At 58.8% G+C, this 19,357-nt stretch overlaps 1 protein-coding gene across 2 annotated transcripts; it reads left to right on the forward strand.

The window, feature by feature from the left end:
* Positions 1-1,731: 1,731 nt before the first annotated feature.
* SELENON (selenoprotein N) lies at positions 1,732-17,481 on the forward strand. Of its 2 annotated transcripts, none has more exons than XM_045063983.1 (12): positions 1,732-1,938; positions 2,652-2,772; positions 5,781-5,914; positions 8,677-8,889; positions 9,105-9,229; positions 9,784-9,921; positions 11,518-11,599; positions 11,973-12,161; positions 12,507-12,612; positions 13,672-13,784; positions 13,877-13,978; positions 15,148-17,481. In XM_045063983.1, exons 1-12 carry the CDS (start codon positions 1,747-1,749, stop codon positions 15,316-15,318), a joined length of 1,686 nt encoding a protein of 561 aa, XP_044919918.1. In that variant the 5' UTR covers positions 1,732-1,746; the 3' UTR covers positions 15,319-17,481. The 2 variants fall into 2 exon arrangements, with proteins under 2 accessions (XP_044919918.1, XP_044919919.1); XM_045063984.1 differs by having other exon boundaries at positions 2,655-2,772.
* The last annotated feature ends 1,876 nt before the right edge of the window (positions 17,482-19,357 follow it).

Consider the following 19,357-nt stretch of genomic DNA (forward strand, 5'->3'; position numbering starts at 1 on the left):
CAATCCCAGCAACCCATCTCCCCAGCCCTGGACCACAGAGATCAGTGGGGTGTCTGTGTCTTTAATAAGAACTAAGTGTAATGAATAAGTGTTCTGGCAAAGAAAACTTCCCTCATTTATTTTCCAGGGGCCCTGGTTCATCAATCTTCCCCTCCTAACCTGCTTTGTGCTCTGTTAGCTTTGCTTCCTGATAGAGCAGAATTTGGTTTTCTAATAGCATCTGTTGTATGCAGGGTGTCCCCAAACATTAGCAGTAATGAGTTGGAAGTAGCACGGTCGGAAGCCTTCAGAAGCCAACAGCAGATGTCAGGCCCTCCGTGGGTCCCCCTGAGGCTTTGGGGCCAGAGCTCTGGGCAAAAGCTAGGTCCAGAGCCCACAAGTCTCAGGGAGTCATCCATCCAAAAGACATTGGAGTGCCTACCATGTGTCAGGTCCCGTGTGGGCTCTGGGAAGCTGGGGCCCCGCCCACAAGGGGCTGTCATGGCTGGTTATCCATGAAGGACAAAAGTGGTGGTAGAAGAAAGTCCTCTCCCCCAATCCTTCCGCTGGGCCATCTCCTGGGAGGCAGCTGGGCAGGAGTAACAGACTCAGACCTGGGTGGGCAAACAGTCCTCACCTCACCAGGTTGCTTGAGAACAAATAAGAGAATGAAGCTCCCAACACCAGGTCCAGCACACAGTGGTCCCTCCAACATCCGGGACCTGGCAGGTGCACATGGACTAGGGTTGGCAGGGGTCTCCAAGGATGGTGGCTGCTCCCCTGAGGCCAGGGTTGTCTAGAGAGAGGCTTAAGCGTTGCTGCCGTCTCCTGGGAAAGACAGGGCCATCCCCTAGCTCCTGGAGACCTTGGATCGATGGAAGAGGTCCCCAGGGGAACCAAGGCTTCTGGAAACAGGAACCAAATGTATTGACAGATCCTAAAGTGTTTCTTCAAACTCCATCCACCCGCATTCCCAAGGTCCTCCTCCAGGCACGCCAAGAGTTGTTCTCTGGAGAAATCTCTCCTGCCATGGTGCCACTTCCAGCAGAGGAGAGGTAGCTGGTAAGTTACAGTCCGGCCTTGCCCGTGCCAAGGGGCTGCCAGCCCAGCCCCATCAACCCAGGCATTTCTTTCACACCACAATCCACAGGGAGGGCCTCTTTTGACACCCCCCCACCCCATAGGTGAGGACACTCTGGCCCCTCAGGTGAGGGGTTTCAGGGCCGCAGCACCTGCGTGTGGCCCTCAGGTAGCCGCCCCGCCCCCCACAAATGTGCAGTCGTCGCCGTCCAGCTGGACCCTGAAGGGAATGGACTAGGGGTAGAACTTTCTTTGTAAAGTTTTTATTCTTCTGGAGGACTGAAGACGGTTTAGAAAGCAGGTGGGGTAAGGGTGGAGGGTGGGGTGCCCCCCCATGGCCTCCCTCACATCTGCCAACGAAGCCTGGTGGCCCTGAGTCCCCTCCCCCGCAAGCTTCGGAGGTGGCGGACAACTCCCCCCCCATCCCGTTCCTCTCCTCGAGCCCCGCCGCCTCCCAGGCCTCTGCGGGGCTGAACCGGGCGCTGAGGCCCGCTCTTACTGCGAGCCGGGTTGCAGGAAGGGCTGGAGGGCGGGCGGCAGGGAGTCCCCGGCGCTCCTGCACGGACGCCCCGGGCGCCCCCGGAAACCTCCCAGCCCGCGCCCGCGCCCGCCCCGCGGCCCGGAGGCCGCCCCGCCCCGCCGCCGCCGCCGCCGCCGCCGCCGCCAGTCCGCCGCTCCGCCGCCGCCATGGGCCGGGCCCCGCGGGGTGAACGCGAGCCGCCCGGCCCCCGGCCCGGCCCTGACCCCGCCGCGGCGCCGCCCGCACCCCGCCGCGCCCGCGCCCTGGCGCTGCTCGGGGCCCTGCTCGCCGCCGCCGCCGCCGCCGCCGCCGCCCGAGCCTACGCCCGCCACAACGAGGCCCAGGCGGCCGCGCGGCAGGTCCGGCCCCGGGGTGGGAAGGGCGGGCGCGGGGTTCGCGGGGGGTCCTGGGCTCGGGGGGGGGGGGTCGGGTCCCAGGGTGGGCACTGGGAGGAGGCGGGGGAAGGGGTCCGGAGGGGGTGGGGGTGTCGGAGGGGGCGGTGGGGGGACTCCGAGGGAGGGGGGAGGGGACCGGGAGGCCGGGTTGGGGGAAGGGGCGGGATGGAAAGTAGGGAGCGGTGGGCCGGGGAGGGTGGCATGAAAGGGCCCGACAAGGGGTGTGGAGCCGACTTGGGAGGACTGTGCAGAAAGGCCAGAACACTGGCCCAGCGTGAGGCAGGGCCTGGGACAGACCCGAGGGGCGGTCCCAGCAGTGGCTTGGACAGCGGGAGTGAAGCTGGGACTGGGGAGAGTCTGGCGGTGGCCCGGGCAGTGCTGGGGGAACAGGGGAGGACCCTGGTGGAAGAATGTGACATGGGGACGGGGCAGATAGAAGGAGACTAGCACAGCCTTGGGCCTAGTGGATAGTGGATGAAGGAGCAGAGTGAAGCAAGGCCCAGCAGGGACCGGGAGGTGGCTGTGGCCCCGGGTCGGTGCAGAGGTGACATTAGGAAGGGTGGACTGGGAAGTGTTGGGAGAACTGAGGAAGATGGTGCTGGGCACTGCCCCCTCCGTCTGTTTGGGACCCCAGCTGGGTATCCAAATGGTGCTCAATGGAGCCCCTTCCTCTGAAGCAGGAGTCCGCGCTGAAGGCCCTGGGGGCAGAAGGCCTCTTTCTCTTTTCCTCCTTGGACACAGACCAGGATATGTACATCAGCCCCGAGGAGTTCAAGCCCATTGCTGAGAAGCTGACAGGTACCAGGAGGGGCTGGGGCCTGGGGAGGGGGGCACCTGAGTCATGGCCCTCAGCTTCTTGGCCACTGTGTCTGCTCTGAGCAGGAAGGCTACCTGGAAAGGGAGATGAGGGACCCTGGCAGCCCTGGGGTCCTCTGTGCTCTGACCCTTCCCAGCTGGTGGTTCAGGCGAGCTGCCCCGGCGCCACCTGAGCCCATCTCAAGGGCAAATACTAGTTAACACCCCCTGACCGCTTCTAGACGTGACCTGAAGCCCTTCACGTGAGTTCTCTCTTTAATCTTTGCAGTGTCCTGGGAAATAGCTACTGTCCTAATTCCCCTGTTTACAGCTGGGGAGACTGAGGCACAGGGAGGTGCAGAGCCGGGATTAGAACCGGGGCCATCTGGCTCCAGGTCTTGCACCAGTTCACAGGTTTGAGGATTAGAGAGAAAATGTGCAGAGTGACCAGTAGACAGTAGCTGCTCAGTAGACAGGAAGGAGCTCTTCCCAGTATTATTAATGACTAAACTCTTGCTTCAGTGTTGGATTTCTAGCCTGTCCCGGTGAAAACATTTTTATCTAGTTATAATCAGTGTTTTTTTTTTTTTTTTTTTTTTTTTTTAAAGATGAGGTTCTGAAATAATCTCACGAATTATTAAATGTTTCTCTCATGGTATCACCAACACCCCAACCTCTGTGTCCATTTCTCCAACGTCTTATGACATCTCTTGAATTTGGGATCTTGTTATCTGAGTAGCTGGGTGTAAGTAGGTCAATAGATGGGAAAGGCAAGGAAGAGATGCCCAGAGGCCAGTGATGGGCCTTCTGTGTCTCAGGGTGGGGGTTGGGTAGGTTGGCCACTTGCTGGTCCAGTGACCAGTCCCTGCCAGAAGAGGAGGCTCAGATGAAAAATGCAAATTGCTGGAGCAGATGTGGGTCAGTGGCTCCCAGTGGCATTGAGTTTGGCAGTGAAGGCAGATGGGCAGGTAAACAGGTCAGCCTCACGTGCCTTGGCCTTGACCTCTTATTCTGCAAACACTTCGTAGAACATCTACTCAGCCACCTCCTTGTCCTCTTTTGTGGACAGAGGGAGTGAGTTCCCTCAAAATGACATGTTGGCTCGAAGGCACTAGTAATTTTTTTCACATAAATCTTTGTTTCCCTCCCTTACCACCTCGGCTGCTAGGAGTACAAGACTGGACCAAGTTTTGAGAAAAGAAAACATAAAATAAAAAAGCCCAAAACTTCAAATCTATGTAGGAAACAGAAGCAGCTTGTCTGGTTGGCACAGTTATGAGTGTGTTTAATTTTCTTTCTATCTTAAAAGTTTTATGAATTGTCTGTGATGAGTTACTTAGAAGTCAGGAAATAAAACTTTATGAAAAAAACTAAAAGGCCATAACATGCTGGACATGGGTATTAATAATTATCTGTGATAAGAGTAAAATATTTGAAAAAGCAAGGCAGAAGAATAAGCTTGCACATTCTAACTGTTCCCTTCCTCTGAGGTTTCCAGATTGCTCTTTGGCAGGTTTTGCAACATCAGCTTACAAATGTAGAAATAACTGTGATTTCTTCAGAAAAGGGCTTTGCATGAGGAGCTGTTGGGGTGTGCTGACTAAAAGCACAGCTTCCTGACTCTAGCCCCTTAGGATTCTGACTCAGTAGGTTTGAGGAGGATTCTGGGCGTATGCAGTTTAGAAAGGCATCCCAAAGGATTCTGATGATTCCTATTTAAGAATCTTTCTGAATGCTCCCAGGGGGCCTGTCAGTCAGCTTGCCAGAAGATGGCAGGCAACATTTTTGTCCCACGGACCTGCCCGGGGACAGCAGCCATGACAAGCATTGCCACTATCTTGCCCCTTAGAGGTGTCTGGGTCTCTTCCCTCCCACCAGTCACCCCTTTGGAAAGAGGCTTCTTTTCTCCCCAAACCTTCAGCAGGACTCCCTCCACACTCCCTCCAGACTGGGCATACCTCGGGCCAGAAAAGGCCTGTCTCTCTCAGAGCTTAATAACACCAAGACAGTTCTGTTCCTTGCTTTCATTTGTTCTCTGTGGTTTTCTTCTCTTCAAGAGGCCCCCAGAACAGGGACGTGCAGGGCAGCATGGCCTCGATTGCCCATGTAGGAAAACCAGAGGGGCTGACGGATTTACCCCAGAAACGGAGCTGACCTCGGCCTGGAGCAGAGCAGATGAGGCCCAGCCTGTGCCTTCTCTTCTCCACACCCCAGGCAGTAGCTTCTCTTTGGTGCTGGGACCCCAGCCACTGGGAGAGGCAGCCGCCTTGCCCAGGTGCTGCCCTTGGTGGGCTCAGCACCAAGTTCATCTCGGACTCAGTTCATAGAACGTAGGGAACCTGGCCAACCAGCCAGCCTGGCCCAGGGTGAAGTCAGAAGAATTTGGTTTGAGCCCTAGCTCCACGGCCTCCTAACCCTGAATCCTCTGGTAGTAGTTGTCACAGCTCAAGTTTATTATGGGTTCACTCTCTACCAAACCTGGTGCTAACAGCATGCGGATTATCTCATCCAATCCTCGGAACAAGCCACTGGCCAAATCGCACAGCTGGTGAAGGGCTGTGTCCCTCACAGGACCGAGATCATCTGGATCCTGAGCCTTTAAGGAAGCGGAGTCTCTGAGATCACAATGCCCTCAGAAGAGGGTCATGGTTGATTGTGGGTTTAGAGGAAAACAAGCCTGGGTTTGAATCCCGACCCCCCACCCCCACCCCACTCCCTAGCTGTGTGACCTTCGGGAATTGACTTCACCTCTCTGAGCCTCCACTCTCTCATGTGTAAAATGGTCTTGGTAATGATGTTATTGTTTGCCTCTCCGGACTACTATGAAACTGAAATGTGATACTTACTGGTTGTTACTTTGGTCATCGTTACCCATTACTCCAGCTCTAAGCCTGCCTGGCTCCCTTAAATCACTTTCCGGTGCAGGTGGGGGCGGGAGGGTGGACTTCTGCAGAGAAGAGAGGGCCTGCAGCCGGAGGGCCGGACCCCTCTCCAGCAACTGTGCCTCCCAGGGTCAACGCCTGCGGCCAGCTATGAAGATGAGGAGCTGCCCCTTGACCCCAGCGAGGAGACGCTCACCATAGAAGCCCGATTCCAGCCTCTGATCCCGGAGTCCATGACCAAGAGCAAAGACGGGTTCCTGGGGGTGAGTGTGAGTGGGGGGCGGTGGAGGCTGCCCGCAGGTGGGACCGCAGACACAGGACCATCTGCGCGCCCTCACCTCCTGAGAATAGGCTCTGCTTCTCTTTGCCTCTTCCCTGCCTGCCTTTATTAGCTGCCCTCTGTGCCCCCAGTGTGCCAGACCCTGGGGGGTCCAGAAATGGTGTGATGCTGACCCTGGGGTTTGAGACACAGTCTGGTGCAGGAGGGATAAGCATGAGCCCCGGAAGAAGAGATCCGGACTGGCTTCCTGGAGGCAGTGCCATGTGGTAGAGACATGGCAGGAGGAGGGGGCCAGGGGAGGCAGAGGCAGAAGAGGAGGCAGCGCAGGCCCTGGAGGCAGGATTGAGGCAGGAGCCTCAAGTAGGGACATTACTTTCCTCAAGTCAGTCTCGCCCCCACCCCACCCCCGCCCCAGGCTGTGAGTTTCTTGAGGGCGAGGCCTGTGACTGCACAACCTCTGTGTTTCTGTGCTTCCTCAGCAACGCCCCCCCCACAACCTGACGGGTGCTATGCTGATCTCTGATGAACCAAACCAGAGGTTCAGCCCCAGCAGGGGGTCGTGGGATGGGGGAGGGTGCCTGACAAAAGCTCTCCTGAATGGCTCTGCCCCTACCTGAGGCCTCCTGGCCGAGGTCTCAAGCCCATCCTGGCCCCAAGGCACCCCCACACCCTGCCTGCCTTCCCCGCCCTCCCCCCTCAGCTTGCTCCGTTCCAGCCCCTCCAGATGTCCAGGCTTCCTTCCAGCTGTGGGCCTTCTCGGATGCTGTTCCCTCTCCCAGGAGCAACTTTTCTGCTTAGTCCAGCCCACACCTACTCACTTTTGGTCTCCCGTGAAAGGCCACCTTGGCATGAACAGAGATCTGGAGGCAGGAAGTGCCGGGCCAGTCGCCTGCGGACAGAGAACTGGTGCGGCTGGACCCAAAGCCCATGGGACACAGGCAGGGGCGTCCTGTCAGTGGGGCTAGACGAGAAGTCGCCAGACTGCAAAGGGCCTTCGTTGCCTGACTTTGGCCTTCATTCTGTAGCAGCAAATTACCAAAGCAGATTTTGAAATAGGAGGGCTCCCTCGTTAGCTGCTGGGATGCTCCACAGCCTGGGGAGAAATGGGGGCGAGAAGACTGGTTCTCAGGGGGGAGGAGGAGGAGTCGGGGGAGGCAGTGGGGGGAGGCAGTGGTGATTCCTAGGATAGCCTAGAGGATGCTGGCAAAGGAAGGAAGACAGGGCATGGCTACTAATGGAAAGCAGGGGAGGGAAGTGGAGGGGGAACTCAGGCTTCTGGATGGTGACCAAGCACAGGGTGGGCCATTTGCCCCATGGGGACCAGAGGAGGGAATGGGTCTGGTGGGGAGCGAATGAGCTCAGTCTGGACACACTGAAGTCGAGGCGCCTGGGGCTGTCCAGGGGGACAGTCCAGTAAGTGAGGTTGGAAACACAGGTTTGGTTTCCCACAGAGCATCTGGGGAGGGAAGGCTGGCAGGGAGACTTGGTGGTAGAAGTTGTCCGAATGGATGAGCCCCCCCGCCCCCGCCCCACCAGAGCCGTGAGGACAGGGCGGGACTGGTGGGGTGCCAGGGCACAGCTGCACTTGGAGATGGGTCAGGAGCAGCTCTCCACAGAGCGCAGCCCCCCTTTGTGGGCAGCTCTCCTGTGGGGTGGCAGGATCCCATGGGTAAGGCGGCTCCCCCTGGTGCAGCACAGCCTGCCCAGCTTGGAGACCCCCCGCCTGTTCAGTCTTCTTGGGGGTAGCTCCAAGGACCTCCCTCCTCCAGGCAGGCCAGGCCCCCCACCACCATGAAGGCAGGGAAGGGAGAGGGAGCCTCATGCCCTCGGACACCTGGCAGCTCCCTGGTGGCGGAGCACCCCTGAAGGGGCCCAGAACATGCTGTCCTCCCGGCTGACGCCTTCGCCACCCCCGCCGGCATCCTGCCTGTGGCGGCAAGGGGCGCTGAAGGGGCAGCTGCCAGCTTAGGATGTGCCCTGGGACCTGCCTTGGTGGCCCAGAGGTGGGGACAGATGGGCCTGTCCCGCGCTTCAGCTCCCCTGATGGTGACGGGGCCTTCCTGACAGGGAAACAGCTGAGGGACGCCGGGCATGCCAGGTGCCCAGCCGCGTGGTACAGGGCACTCTCCAGGGGAGACCTTCCTTCCCCTTCTCGGCAGGCGCATCCTGCTCCTTATCCCACAGATTTCCCCCAAAAGGTGGTATCCACCTCACTCCTCAGACTTCTCTCCAAAGCCTCCTCAGTGGGATATGAGCCCCAGGAGGAGACTTGGAGAGAAGGCCGGGGAGAAGGCAAGGCTGTGGAGGGGGTGGCAGGCGGTGGCACTCAGGCCAGCTGGCACAGAGGCAGGAGGCAGGACCATGTGTCCGTGAGGCCTGGAACCGTGGGACTGGGCTTGACGAGGGAGGGAAGAGGCCAGCAGGACCCCTGCACAGAGCCTCCGCCTCCTGTGCCTCCCCCTACGCCAGTCCCAGCTGGCCCTGTCGCTCTGGCCTGGGCTGTGCCTGAGGCGGCCAAGGGGGTGCTGCTGGGGGCCGGGGCGCTGAGGGGAGCCTGGGCTCTGGCAGGACAGTGCCCGGCCTCTGGCCATCCCCAGGACGAAAGCATCCCTGGGTCTCACGCCTCCCTTCACTTGTGGGCTGGCTCAGGGCTTCAGGGAGACCGCCCGCATGCATGGTGCGGGGACCCCCCCCCCCCCGTTGTGGTTCTCGGCACCCCAGAGCTCTGACTTTTCCCCGCCCCAGGTCTCCCGCCTGGCCCTGTCCGGCCTCCGCAACTGGACGACTGCAGCCTTGCCAAGCGCGGTGTTCGCCGCCCGCCACTTCCGGCCCTTCCTGCCCCCCCGGGGCCAGGTGGAGCTTGGGGAGCCCTGGTGGATCGTCCCCAGCGAGCTGAGCGTCTTCACCGGCTACTTGTCCAATAACCGCTTCTACCCACCACCGCCCAAAGGCAAAGAGGTGAGGGCCGCCCACAGTGAGCCCTGGCGGGTGGGGGGTTCCCCCAATGCTGCAGCCCCAGCTAGGCACGACCCCCTCTGTCTCTGCCCCGCACCGGCTCAGCGCCTGGACCCCGGCCCCCTCTCAGGGCCCCTGGCCTGCAGGCCCAGAGCGCCCCTGGGGGATCCGGACCCAGCCAGCTGACACGGGTCTTCACTGCACCCCCCGCCCCCCAGGTCATCATCCACCGGCTCCTGAGCATGTTCCACCCGCGACCTTTTGTGAAGACGCGCTTTGCCCCTCAGGGGGCCGTGGCCTGCCTGACGGCCATCAGCGACTTCTACTACACTGTCATGTTCCGGTGTGTAGCCCTTGGACACCCCTCCTGGCCTCTCAGCCAGGCTGGGGACCCCAGCGAAGCATGGAAGGGCAGGCCCCGTCCAGAAGTCCCCAGGGCCACCACGTCCCACCCTCTGGCCTTGGGCAAGCGAAGTTGGCTCTCTGGGCCTCGGTTTCCTCATCTGTGGATCGGGGGGTGGCCTCCTCCTGGGGGCAGGGGAAAGCTTGGGACATGTTTAGCAGGAAGCTGGCAGCCCTGATTGTTATCCACCCAGAAGGGGGCATGTAGGCGCTGTGACGCCAGCACGCACACAGCCTGGGAGCTGTGAGGCCTCAGAGGAGGGCTGGTCAAGTGAGGCCGGCGGGGAAGGCTGCGTGTGACCCGGTCCCTGAGGATGGGCAGCGCTTGGAAGGCCTCGTGGCTTCTCCCTGCCCCACACATTCTCCCTCCTACCCTGCCCAGCCCCGTCCTCCCCTGGAGAGTCTGGCCAAGGGCTCCCCAGCTTGGGCACCTAAGCAGCAAGGTGGGCCGTGGCTCAGCAGGGGCTGCTCCCAGCCAGGCTCCTTTACCCCCAGGATCCACGCCGAGTTCCAGCTCAGCGAGCCGCCTGACTTCCCCTTCTGGTTCTCACCTGGCCAGTTCACGGGCCACATCATTCTCTCCAAAGATGCCACTCACATCCGAGACTTCCGGCTCTTCGTGCCCAACCACAGGTGGGAGCCTTGGCCCCAAACCAGCCCCGCACCCCACTGTAGTTGGCCCCACTCTCCCCCTCTCCCAGCTCCAGGAGCTCAGGTGCAGGAGCCCAGAGGCCCCCTCCGTCTCTTCCCTTCCTTTGCTTCCCAGAGGCACCTCTCTTGGAAGGGGCCTAGAGCTGACCCAGGAGCAGGCAGCTTGAGGCGAGGGGAGGTGGGTCATTCCATCATCTGGCAACCATGTCCCAGTTGGCCTGGATGGCCTGGATGGCCAGCTCTGTGCCTGGGACCCAGTGCAGCAGACTGTCCCCCAAGCAGGAGCCTAACACCCTCACACTGGTGACAGACTTCCCACAGACCCATGAGCACAGCCTGTGCACAGCCCCTGAGTGCTGGCAGCTGGGCAGGGACTAGAGTCCAGGAAGCCTTCCCAGAGGAAGAGACATGGAAGTAGAGACCTGGATGAGGCAGGAGAGGGGGGTGAGGAGGGTTTAGCCAGGCAATGGGAGCAGCGCATGTGGTCCTGGGGGCAGGCCCTGACTGCCTGCAGTTGCTCCCACAGGCCCCGGGGGTGGAGGGAAGGGCCTTTCGGGAGGGCTCCATGCCAGCCACCTGCCTGCGTGCCCCGCCGGCTTAGGGTCAGCCTCTTGTCCGGCGAGCATGGGACCAGAAGGCCTGGCTTCATGTCTTTCCAGATTCCTCCCTGATAGCAAGTGGCTGCCTAGTGGGTCTGAGTGACCCAGGACAGGGACAAGAGCTTGGCTGGGAGCTGAGAGCCCCACAGTTAAGTCTCCACCGTGGCATGGCTGTGGGCAGGGCCCTGGCCTTCTCTGGGCCTGTTTCCTCATCTGCTAGATAGGAGAATGGCTCCTGGGCACGAATGAAGGGATTGTTGGCAGAGCCTGGGAAGAGAAAGTTACCCCCAGGAGCAGGAGTGGTTTCCTTCCCCTTCCTCAGCAAGCAAGTCCCCCTCCCCACCTGGACTGCACAGGCTCAGCCCGGAGGACATCTGCCTGCACCCCAGGAGTGGAGGTGGGGGTCCTGTTTTGATGAAACAGAGCAGAGGCAAATGACCAGCCCCAGGACCGGCTGCTCCTGAGCCTGTCTCCAGGACCACGCGGCTGCCGACCTCCTCCCGCACCTGCTCATCCCACCCCAGGAGGTCGGCTGTCGGTCCTGGGGCGCCCTCATGTGGCCAATCTGCAGATGGCATGTGGTGGGGCCAGACTTCAGCCCGGGAGGCCGGCTCAGGGAGGCAGGCACCAGGCTCTCATGCCTGACCCTCTCTGTGTCCTAGGGGAGACACTGATGATGTTTCCACTTCAAAAAGCCATAGGCAGCATGTGAGACACGGCTGTGAAAGCCCTTTGTGAACTTTAAGGGGTTGGGCCCGCTGAGTGTGGTGTGGCTGCTGTGCTTCCAAAGAGGCAGCCCAGGGACAGAAGAAGGCCCAGGCTCTGCGGTCAGAGTCCCAATGGCCCCAAGACCTTGAGTTCATCTTATCAAGCCTCAGTGTTCTCATCTGTAAAATGGGGAGGGTTGTGTGCTCTCAGAGAAGGTTGACGTGGCCCTTGGTGATGAAGGTGTTCTTCCCCTTCCCCACCTCCCTGCCAGGTCTCTGAACGTGGACATGGAGTGGCTGTATGGGGCCAGTGAGAGCAGCAACATGGAGGTGGACATTGGCTACATCCCCCAGGTGAGCACACAAAGGGCCCTGACCCAGGTCCGCAGGGCTGGGGGCCACAGGCAGTCCGGGTAAAGGATAGAGCTCCTGCTGGGCTGAGGCCAGCTGTCCCCAAAGCAGGTTTCTGGGACTCCACCTGATCTACATGTTGGCACAGAAAAGCCAGCAGCTACCATCAGCCCTCATGTGGCCTCATGCGGTCGAAGGAGCCCTGGACAGACCCTGAATCTGTCCCAGACTCACCGCAGCCCGGCGGTGGCCCTGCCCTGGGCCTCAGTTCCTCCACTTTTGCCTTAAGTGGGGTATCTTTGAGGGTCCGTCGAGGATTCCTGCCCATCTCTGAGATACCCTCACTGATGGCACCCTCTCCTGATCCGGGACCTAGATGGAGCTGGAGGCCCTGGGCCCGTCGGTGCCCTCCATGATCCTGGACGAGGACGGCAACATGATCGACAGCCGGCCGCCCTCAGGGGAGCCCCTCCAGTTTGTGTTTGAGGAGATCAAGTGGCAGCAGGAGCTGAGCTGGGAGGAGGCCGCCCGGCGCCTGGAGGTGGCCATGTACCCCTTCAAGAAGGTGGGCCTGGATGGGAGTGTGGCCGGAGCTGAGCTGGGGGAACAGTGGGGGGGGCACCCCATTCCAGGCTGGGTACACGGCTTGCTGCTGAGACCACCGCCCTGCCTGGCCCAGCCTGTACAGTGGCGCCTCTTTTTTGCCATTCCAAACTTGGCAGGAGGCATCTCCTGGCCCAGCCCATTTCTCTCTCTCTCACTTTCACACACACATGCACACACACACACACACAGAGTTTGTAGCACGCACAGTTACACACTCACACCACAAACACACATGTCCCACACAGCTCCTGAGGAGGAACCTAGCTGCACACAGTAGATTCTCTGTGTTTCCCTTTGGCCCCAGGTCACCTATCTGCCATTCACTGAGGCCTTCGACCAAGCCAAGGCCAAGAACAAGCTGGTGCACTCCATTCTGCTGTGGGGGGCCCTGGATGACCAGTCCTGCTGAGGTGAGGGAGACCCCACCAGGCTGAGAGAGTGGGGGAGACATCACACCTGGTAGGATACAGGAGGCTCCGAGACCAACGGGGCTGTCCCATCGGGGCATGGGGGCCTTGGGGACTACACAGGGCAGGGTTGTGGGGGTCTTCTGCGCTGAGCTCAGAAGAAGCGGCCATTCACAGTAGGAAGAGCCCCACTCAGCCATCTGCAGCGCAGAGACCTTGGCCGAGTGGTTTCCCCACCCTGAGCCTTAGTTTTCTAGCGCTAATATGCTTACCCCCCAGAGTTGTGAAAATGGGCATAAGAGCGCCTGTGGTCCATGAAGTGTTGCACACAAATAAGAGAGAAAACAGTGCCAGAGGCTGGCCATACGTTCACTTATTCAGAAGATGCACCCAAGAATCTATGGGATACAGAGATTGGGGGTGTCTGACAGCGGGTACAAAGATGAGTAAGACCGTGCCCCTGCCTGCATCCAGTCGGTCCACAAACACTCCAGGGACCCCCTGTGCCAGGCCCATCGGCTGGGTGCTAGGAGTCATGTCAGAAGTGGTCCCTGTCCTTGGGGAGCCATGTGTGTAGAAGATGGGTGTTGAATGAGGACAAGCATGGTGAGCGTCACACGGGGCAAGGTCCAGGGTGGCACAAGACCGGGGAGGCGTCTCAGAGACAGTGACCGTAGCTGAGATTTCCGAGGAGGAGCAGAAGTTTATCAAGAGGCAGGAGGAAAGGAGTTTTAGGTAGAATAACCTAGGCAGAGGCCTTGGGTCCTAAAGTTTAGTGAATTTAAGAAGCTGTCACTGTCTGCAGGTCCCTGGGCTGAGGCTGCTGTCCGTCTGTCTGCCTCCCCTCAGTCCCCCCACCACCCCATCTCAGCCTAGGACGCCCCAATGTCGCTGACTGTAATCACAGCGACCCTCTACTTAGCACCTACCCTGCGGCAGGCTCTTTGAATCTGTTACTTTACTGGGACAGCCCTACAGCCCATGAGCGTTGTTGCTTCTGGAAAACCCAGTAAGGCCCATGGGATGGCCTCACCCTTCTGGCCTTGCTGTTCCCCTGAAAAGGTTCAGGGCGGACTCTCCGGGAGACTGTCCTGGAAAGTTCGCCCATCATCGCCCTCCTCAACGAGAGCTTCATCAGCACTTGGTCCCTGGTGAGGGAGCTGGAAGACCTGCAGGTCAGTGGCAGGGGGGTGGGAACAGCCCCACGGGAGCCCCGGGGACAGGGCCCGTAGCGGAGGCATCCGGAGTGTGCCACGTGTCTCCACAGGACAGCCAGGAGAACCCATCCCACAAGAAGCTAGCTGACCTGCACCTGGAGAAGTACAGCTTCCCTGTGGAAATGATGATCTGTCTGCCCAACGGCACCGTGGTAGGCCGCCCCCGGTACCTTCCCCTAGTCGGGCCAGGCCACGTGGGGCAGGGGAAGCCGCAAGCCAGCCAGGGACATGGACTTAGAGACTTCAGGCTTCCTGGCTGGCTCCCCCGCTTCCTGCTGTTCTAGCCGGTCTGAGCCTCCCTTGTGTCCACCTGTAAAATAGGAATTGTCACACCCACTCTGCCTGCCTCATACAGGGGTTGAGACACTCCCACGAGAAGGGGGACCTCTACAGCCCTTTGGGGACTGGGAAGCCAGGAGCACAGGCTAGCAGCAGAATGGATAGGAACGTGGCATGGGAGGGAAAGCTCACCCTGGACCACTGTGGCCAGCTCTGGGATGGAAGGACAGAGGGGCCAGGCCTCGTGACAAGCAGAGAGGACCAAGGGGCCCCAGGCTAAGCCAAGCCGCAAGACCCTACCTCTCCCCAGGGGCCCCGAGAAGCTCTCACACACAGCCTTTCACTGGGGTCTCATGCCGCTTTGGGAGAGGAAAGATCATGGGTGCCTATTTTACAAACAAGGAAACTGAGGCTCAAGAAGGTCCAGAGACTTGGTGGAAGTTGAACGTTTAAGAAGTGCAGCTGGTTTTGAAACCGGGCCTGCATGTGAGCCTCAGTCTCCTGCCCCTTACCCTTTGAGTCCCGAGGGACAGTTAGTGTGGGACTGAAGGCTGTGCGAGGGTCATCAGCTTCCCCAGGCTCTCAACAGGGGGAGCAAGAGTTGAGGCTGGCCGGGAAGAGGGCCACTGGCTCACTGGCGCTCAGCCTGGTGGGGCCCGGCCCTGGCAGAGCCCCGGCATCATGGAGCCGGGCTGGACAGAACTCAGCCTGGGGACCGCGCTGTCCCGCTTGTCCACTTGTTTCTTGGCTCGTGTGCCGGGCACCTGCCCTTAAGGAGCTGGCCAGCCAGGGTGAGAGGCAGCGGGGGAAGCAGGCACACACAGAGCAGGGGAATTTTGGTGGAAGGGAGTGTGGAGTACAGGGTCGCAGGAGCAGAGGAGAAGAGGGGGTGGGGGGTGGGGTGGGGGAAGGGGAGAGGTGTTAGGTTCTCGGCAGTAGATGGGATGTGGGAGAGCTTGCAGACTTGCAGAGCTTGTGTGCCCAGATATGGCAGGGGGGAAGGGCCAGACCCCTCGCTCTCCTCACCCAGCCCCTCTCCCAGGTCCACCACATTAATGCCAACTACTTCTTGGACATCACCTCCATGAAGCCCGAGGATGTTGAGAACAACATCTTCAGCTTCTCGTCCACCTTTGAAGACCCGTCCACAGCCACCTATATGCAGTTCCTGAAGGAGGGCCTTCGGCGTGGCCTGCCCCTCCTCCAGCCCTAATGCGCCCTCAGGCCATGGGAGACCAGGCGGGAGAGCGGGGAGCTGACAGAAAGGCTTCCAGTGCTGAAGCCAGGCCCCTCCGGCCCGGAGCCCGTGGTCCTCGCACTCCCACCCCTGCCACTCCCAGGCTGCCCATGGGACCTGAGGTCAATGAGGGGGAGACAGGGGGGCGCCTGGGCTGACTGGACGGGTGAGCCTCTGGCTCCAGATGCCACCATTAGCCCTTTACTACCCTCATGGTTCCAGAAGCTGCTCAGGATACCGGAAACAGGGCCTTGGGTCATCTCTCTGGACCTCACCCGCTTAGGCACATAGTCCAGGTCTTTGTGGGGTGAAGATCAGGGAGGAGTGGTGCTAGGAAGACTGGGCCACCTCTCTCTCCTTACAGCCCCCACCTCCCAGAAGAAACATCAGGGGACCCTGGCCTGGGGGCTAAGGAAAGTTTGCCCGGGAAGCACTCTTGTTTGGAGCCTCCTTCCTGGCTGTCTTCCTCTGCCTGGTGTTCCCCCCGTGGGGTGAGTTTGAGTTGGAGACAGCCTTCTGGAGGTTCAGGGCAAAGCCATCCTTCAGAAGGAAAATCCGCTGTACCCAGGACCTCAGCTGCCCACACACTCAGTCCAACCTAATGATAGGAACCCAGCCCCTACTTTGGGACTTGCTGGAGGCCGGCTGTCTCGAGAGGGTCACTGTGAAGTAAGCTTCTGCTCTTAGCAAGGGAGGCCATTGAGGGGTTCCTGAGGCCCAGGGCCAAGGCACCCCCAAGTGCCTACCCCAGCAAGGGTCACAGTGGGATGATGGAGCCCGCATCCCGCCCCTCAGACTCTGGCTCCACAGAAGTATAGCTCAGCCAAAGAACACAGCCCACCCCACCCCCACCCCAGCTGGTGCTGCCCCAGCTGTCAGGGCAGCCCAGACCAGCCCAGACCAGCTTGCCCACCACCGAGTGGCCACTGACCCTCCTTGGCCTCTCTTAAGGACTTGGTCTACATCCCAACCAACTGACCACAGCCAGTCTTTTTTTATATGTGCGGAAAAGTGTTTTTATGTGAAATTTCTCACAGTTTGTAGGTATTTTTGATAACCCCAATGCTGAGGAGAAAGAAGGGGGCCATGTCTTCCCGCAGCAGCAGCTCCATGATGGCTGGATCTGAAATCCTAGATGGGTCCAGCTTGATGTCTTTGCAGCTGCACCTCCAGGAAGAAACAGTCCTCTCTTCCTTTTCTTCCAGCTTTTTAAAAAAGGCCAATGTACCCCCAACTCTATCCTTGTCCCCCATTCAGGCCCATGAGTGCTCCTTGGGCTTTCATTAAAGCCTTGGAGCCATGCCTCTCCCCAGCACGTGCCCCCACAGAGGCTCACTCTTAAACCTGGAAGAGGAAGGCAGACATCTCCTCAGACACACTCCCAGGCCTGCCCTCCGCTGAGTTCTCCCGTCTGCCCCCTGAAGTGTCCATTCCGGGCCTTCTCTGTTAACATGACTCATGTTTTCTCATTTAATGCTCCCCAAAAAACTGTGAGGCAGATATTAATTATTCCCCTGTTGCAGATGAAGAAACTGAGTCTCAGGGAAGTGAAGGGACGTGCCCAAGGTCACCAAGAGGAAGAGATGAGACTCAGCCTGTCTCGATTTTGGAGGGTTTTGTTTTGCACAGCAGCCAACCTCTCCCCCCTGCCCATCTTCACTGAGGTGAAAAAGAAAGCCTCTCAGACCAAAATGTCTCACTCCCCTCTGATCTCCAGACCCGAAGAGGCAGGAGCCAGCAAGCTCAACCAAGTTGTGTCCTTCCGGGAGGCAGTGCTCCCATGCCTCTTACAGGGAGGGGGGCACCGGAGTCTGTCTGCCAGCTTCCAGGCCTGGGTGGCATAACCAGGCCCATGAGCCACCCAGTGTCAGCAGAGACTCAGCCTCGCCGCCCAGTAGGCTCTCCCCCTTGTGCGGGTCCAGGAGGGCCCGCCGCACACTGAGCAATCCTTGTCCCATGTAAGGCACTGATTGCCTTGGCTTTTTGATCATCTCAAGCCTCTTCCTGACACCCCCCAACCCCCACCACCACCACAACTGTATCTTGAAGCTTATGGTGGGGGAGGGCCCCCAGCTCACTCCTGTCACCTGTTACTTCCCTCCCCTCCTCACACGTCCTATAATAAAATTGGAGAGACCAGGGTGGTTCTAAGTGCCTTTCCTTTCAATGGGATATTGGTCAGTTCTATCCTTGGTCTGACTCCTCTGTGGGGTTGGCTTGGCAGATGGGCAAGGGTACATGATTGAAATGCCTTTGGGGACTATCTTCTGTCACTGAACATCACTCAAGTGATGTTCTTAAAGTGAGTTTGTGATAGACCTAGTAGTAGAACTTAGTACTGTTTTTAGAATCTGATGAGAAAGATTCTGAAGTTAATTACCCATTTCTTAGAAACAGAGCCTAAGGTAGGCCTTAGGTAATTTTTTATTTTTATTTTTTAAAGGGAATACGCTTCAGGAAAAAAACCTGTATAAGAAGAGGTGAAAAAGGGGAGCCTGGCTGGCTCAGTTGCAGGAGCATGTGACTCTTGATCTCAAGCTTGTGAGTTCAAGACCCATGTTGGGTATAAAACTTACTTAAAAAAAAATCTCTTTTTAAAAAGCCTTAAAAAATTTTTTTTTAATTAAAAGAAAGGAGTAATGAAGAATGGGGGAAGGAAAGATGCTAAGCAGGAATAGAGTCTCAAATCCTAGCCTGGGCATGATCACGGGGGAAGGGTTCTGGAATATAAGCCTCACCACAGAGTGCAACCTGTCTTTGGTACTCTGTGTCAGTCAGTCATTGACTTGGGAGGTGGAGTAAATTCCCAGGTTAGGGCCTATGGGATCCCTGTTGTAAGTGCAATTTTCCAGAGAAGGGGGCAGCTGTGTGAAGCCGGCACAGCAGCCGGAAGGTGGGTTTGCTGGGAGGGTAGAGGTGATCTGGATGGATCACCAAGGCAGCATCTAGCACCCTCAGGAAAGGGTGATCTGCAAGATCCGCCTTGAGATCAAGAGTCACATGTTCCTGCAACTGAGGAGAATCAATGATTAAACAACAATTTGCCATCCTGGAAAGAAGGCTGGACCTGGAAGTCAGCCCTCGTCATTTGAAATATGGTAAGGATCAGGGTGGACCGCTGAGGTCCCTGGCTAGGACAGCTATGTAATTTGCAGGATCTAGTGCAAACTGAAAACTGCAGGGCCCCTTGTTAATTTAGACACACACACATTAAAGAGGGCAACAGCAGAGTGTTAAAGCAAGTGCGGAGTTCTGAGCAAGAGGTCCTGTGTGGACTGCCCGACCCTGTCCCCGCTGTGAAGCCAGCCTGTCCGCCGGCAGCTGGGATTGCAGGCTTTGAGACCCAAGAACTGCAGCCGGGGAGCCAGGCACAGCTGTATGCAGAGGGCAGAGGAGAGCACGTGACCCAGGCCTGGAAGCCAGGGAGACCAGAATTAGGACCAGGACCGGGATGGGGGGGGGGGGGGGGCCGCTGTTGTCTAAGCGGGAAGATGGAGTGGGTGAGCGAGCCTGGAAGGAATGTGGGTCTCTGTCCCAGTACCTCTGGCGTCTTGCCCATCGATCTACTATCTCACTGAATCTACCGTGTGTGTGTGAGAGAGAGAGAGAGAGAGAGAGAGCGAGCGAGCAAGAGAGCGAGCAAGCTGCGAAGAGCTAAAGGGCAGTAGTCACAAGAGAGAGGCTTCTTGTTGGACAGAAGACTGTAGAGGATCTTGGCTGGGAAGCTAGAAGTGTGAAAAGCGGACAGGCGAGATGAGGCGAGGCAAGAGGGAGGTCCGGAGGGCCTGGAACGCCAGAGGAAGGATTCTCAAGTGTGCCTAAGCGGAGGGACAGCAGACGCCACACAATTTCGGGTGCGGGCAGAGATGTAGCCAGGCCTCCGCCGCTAGAGGTCGGATCAGGACTACCCTAGAAGAAGAGCAAGGAGGCGGAGACCAGTGGCGGAAGCGGCCAATTAGGCCGCGGGGATCTCCAAGCGCCGTCAACTTTTCCCAAGGCCTGAGCCAGTGCAGGC

Source organism: Mustela putorius, unplaced genomic scaffold, assembly GCF_011764305.1.
Source record: "Mustela putorius furo isolate JIRA1106 unplaced genomic scaffold, ASM1176430v1.1 tig00003853_pilon_pilon_pilon, whole genome shotgun sequence".
Taxonomy (NCBI): domain Eukaryota; kingdom Metazoa; phylum Chordata; class Mammalia; order Carnivora; family Mustelidae; genus Mustela; species Mustela putorius.